The sequence below is a fragment of the Miscanthus floridulus genome, chromosome 3 (assembly GCF_019320115.1).
Source record: "Miscanthus floridulus cultivar M001 chromosome 3, ASM1932011v1, whole genome shotgun sequence".
NCBI lineage: Eukaryota > Viridiplantae > Streptophyta > Magnoliopsida > Poales > Poaceae > Miscanthus > Miscanthus floridulus.
The window spans coordinates 1836475-1840239 of record NC_089582.1 but is presented as its reverse complement, the minus strand read 5'-3'; the positions used below and the strand labels follow the sequence as shown (position 1 = coordinate 1840239).

Below are 3765 nucleotides of genomic sequence, written 5' to 3'. Positions count from 1 at the left end.
ACGGCTTATAAGTCAAGCGAACGGGGCAAAAGCCATTGCACAGTCGTGTTCATCTTCGTCCCCACACGTAACAAAAGGAGTTCCAAAAAATTTGGAGAAAAGCGTATTTAGGAAATTGAGTCAAAATATGGCAGCACAAAGTGCATTTGAGTTGCAAAATGCTACTTCATCAATGTTTTTTTTATCCCACAGACATTAAGGTGATGTTTGTTTGGATGATTTTGCCCCGTAAACAGTTTCCCTTGATATCTGATTCCGTAAATCGTGTTTGGAAGGTCCTGCATGTAATCGATTCGTAGCGTGACTTGTTAGGGCGCTTTGTAAACTCATTCTCGTCCACCAGCGAGTGGTATGCGATCCCATTAGCACTCGGCCACTCGACACCCATCTTTAGAAGTCGTGTGAAGAACCAAACAAAACAAGTAAACAACCGTTCCACTCCCGTTCACGGCGTGACCTGCTCCCCTTTACGTTTGCGTTGGCTCTACTTGAACCAAACAACACCTATATTGGATCTATTTGAGGGGAAAACTTCTGGAAATTTGAATACTACCCACGCGTTGTTAATTATTCTTCTTTATTACCTCTTTGTAGCGGACCCAGCCTCTTATGTTTTTTAAGGAGAACTCTTGAACACCATTTTGAGCTACCAAAAAAGTATTAGATTTTTTCCCTTTTTATGCGCACAAGGTTTGATTTATATTTATATATTAATGAAAGGTTGAAATTATATCCCACGCATTACGTTGAGGATCTGAAGAAGACGGTACAAATTGAACTTGAGTTGAAGAATGGCATCACACAACTGTTGCAAAGTCTTAGTGCATCAATGTTTTCTATCAAAAACCATGTTATATTGGAGCTATTTGGGGGCAGAAATTCATCAAATGTCAATACTACCCATGCATTGCTAATTCTTCTTGCTTCTTTGTAGCGGCTATACCCTTTTTTTTAAAAAACAACAAGAATCTTTCGAGAACATTTTTAGCTACAAAAAAAAATTGTTACACTTTTTTTTATCCACGACAGGTTGGATTTTCTATTTTTTGAAGTGCAACGGGGCGAACGGTCCCCACCTGAATATAACAATAGTTTGATCAAACTCAAGGACTTATTTCCAAGGCTCGAGCAACCCGACACATCTTTTTGATTTCCTTCTCTCCTTTACATTTGTAAATGGTTCGTCAAAACAGTTGAAGCTTTAATTTGCATGAAAAGTAAAATGTTGTAAAGTTTAATTTAATTTGAACTAGTTTTTAGCCTTAACTAGTGACTAATCCTAGCTCATCTAAACATATACCCTTAGAACTGAATACGAAGCACCATGCCATACCAGCTTCTATGTTGCGACGAAAGTTCGTTTTAACTGGAGTATAACAGGAAGGGGCTGTCTGGTTTGAACCCTGGATTGACAACTTTCACCTGGCAGCAAATCTGACCCTAGGCACTCAAAATCCATCGCTATTGTAGTTTTCCAGGTGACGGACCAAGTTAAGGGCCTGTTTGGATCGGAGGAAATCCAAAGGAATTATGGAGGAATCTAATCCTATGGAAATGTTTTGTATTTTGGTGTTTGGAACGAAGGAAACTTCAACGGTAAAACAAAAGAAAGTTTCCTACCTCCATTCATTTCACGGGAAACAAAACATCCAGTCCAAACCAATGGATTCATGAAGACCGAGACAATAAGAGAAGAGAAACAAAAAATAATGTTACTTTCTGCGTTTTTCCTGTGTTCCAAACACCCATTCTAGTTATTTCTCACATTTTTCCTTTCCTCTGTTTTACCACTACACACTCACCCAATTCTTGCATTTTTTCCTATTCCCGTGTTTTTTATTCCTGCGTTCCAAACAGGCCCTAAAGGGAGACGACACAATTTGTCAAACAAGTGTTGCAAGTCTGCAGCTATTCCTCTTAATATTTTTTTCGGGGAATCCTACAAAATACAGTAATTTCCAAGGTATACATATACGTATATACATACATACGCGTATTACTGTATTAGCGTATACTATACTAGTTCCTTTTACAAACGAACTACTACAGCTGTACGCCCGGCGTATTTACACGTTGACGAAGGGCGCGCCGGTAAGGTACTCGGTGACGGCGAGAGCGACGAGCCCGAGCATGGCGAGGCGGCCGTTCCAGAGCTCGGCGTCGGCGGTCATGACCCCGCCGCTCCTGCTCTCGGCGCTCTCCCCCTGGAGCATCGGCGCCAGCGACGCGGCGGACAGGACGACGGCGGTGTACGCGAACCACGCGAGCCCCGCGCCGTTGCCGGCCTGCGCGAGGAGGCCGTCGCCGCGGGTCGCCTCGACGGCGAGCGCCGACACGAAGCCCACCATGGCCAGCCGCCCGTTGATCCGCTCCGGCGCCGGCCCGCTGAACGCCAGCGCGTCCCAGAGCCCCGGCGTCTTCTTCGAAGCAGCAGCCGCGGGCTTGGGCGTGTCGGCGGCAGCGTCCTCGGTCTGCTGGGCGGCCCTGACGAGCAGCGCGCGGCGGCCCAGCGAGACGGCACGCCCGGCACCCGCCGGAAGGTGGGTGGTGGGGAAGCGGCCGGCGCTGGCGCGCGTGCCGGGGGCGAAGAAGGCGAGGGAGCTCGCGGAGGCGGTGGCTATCGCCGTGGTCGCCATCGGAAGTGCACGTACGTACGGTGAACTAGGTGGCCGGCCGGCCGGTCGTCGTTCGGAGAAGAGAAGTTCTGGCACACGGATCGATGTAGCTGGGGACTGACCGACTGAGGTTTGCTTCTGGCTTGTGCTGCTGTTGTGCTGCGCTATGGCTTGTATAGGCTTTATAGAGGTAGGGGAGGGCGGATAGCGCGGCCCGTGACGAGGTTGGCCGACGTGGATGCGGCGGGTCCACGTCGGCGGGCGATTCACGGCCGTGAATTCAGCTGCTGGGGACGTCGGTGGTGGGTGTGATCGCGTCGCCGTCAACGTGGACGGCCAGGCCGCCATGCATGCCGATGCAGAGTTTCGCAGAGGAGGGGATAGACCGTCGCCGGCTAGGTGGCTCGCTCCTTCTCCAAAGAAGTGGGGGTAGGTTCCAGAGCCACACGGCTTTGGTACACTACAGACTACACACTGTTAAAGTCATTCCTGTACAAGACGACGTATATAGAGAGAGGATTCGTGGCTGATAATTTGGGTTTAACTTCATCCGAGCAATTTTCGGCTTACTGATGATGATCGGCTAGCGATGACGAGCTATCTTTCTTTCTATCTAGAGATGACGACATCTTTGTGTGGCAACATCTTTGTACACGTACTGACGAAGAGTTCCCGTTTCGTGCTTCTCACCGGAACATACGAGAGATAACTCTGTTACGTGTTCCCGTACTTTGGCCTCGTACCATGATGATAATTAGTCACGATTCTATAAACATTAAAAAAAATAACGGAAATTTCCCTCAAAAATATAAAATAACAGAAATGCTATGTCTCAGACGAAAACGGACTGCACAATCGCCGAACGCCTTTTTACCCCGGCTGCCTGCATGTTTATTTTAAATTAAAAAAACTTATCCATTTGCTTCCTCCTCCACATCCTTATCCTTTCTGGCTAGCGGCGCCGCCCTCACCCACCCCGACGTCCTCCTCCCCCACCCCGGAGGCTCCTTCCCCTACCCCGGTGGCACCCCTCCCCCCACTCCAGCGTCCTCACCCACTGGGAGCCCCCAATGCCTGCATATCCGGTGGCCCTCTCCTCACCCTGGCGAGATCCATAGAGCACGAGCAAGATCTATGGAGGCGGTGCGGT

General features: G+C 48.8%; 1 protein-coding gene across 1 annotated transcript; it reads right to left on the bottom strand.

The window, feature by feature from the left end:
* Positions 1-1879: 1879 nt before the first annotated feature.
* On the bottom strand, positions 1880-2796 carry LOC136544751 (low molecular mass early light-inducible protein HV90, chloroplastic-like). The gene has a single exon (XM_066536814.1). It carries the CDS (start codon positions 2634-2636, stop codon positions 2067-2069), a length of 570 nt encoding a protein of 189 aa, XP_066392911.1. The 5' UTR covers positions 2637-2796; the 3' UTR covers positions 1880-2066.
* Between the last annotated feature and the right edge of the window lie 969 nt (positions 2797-3765).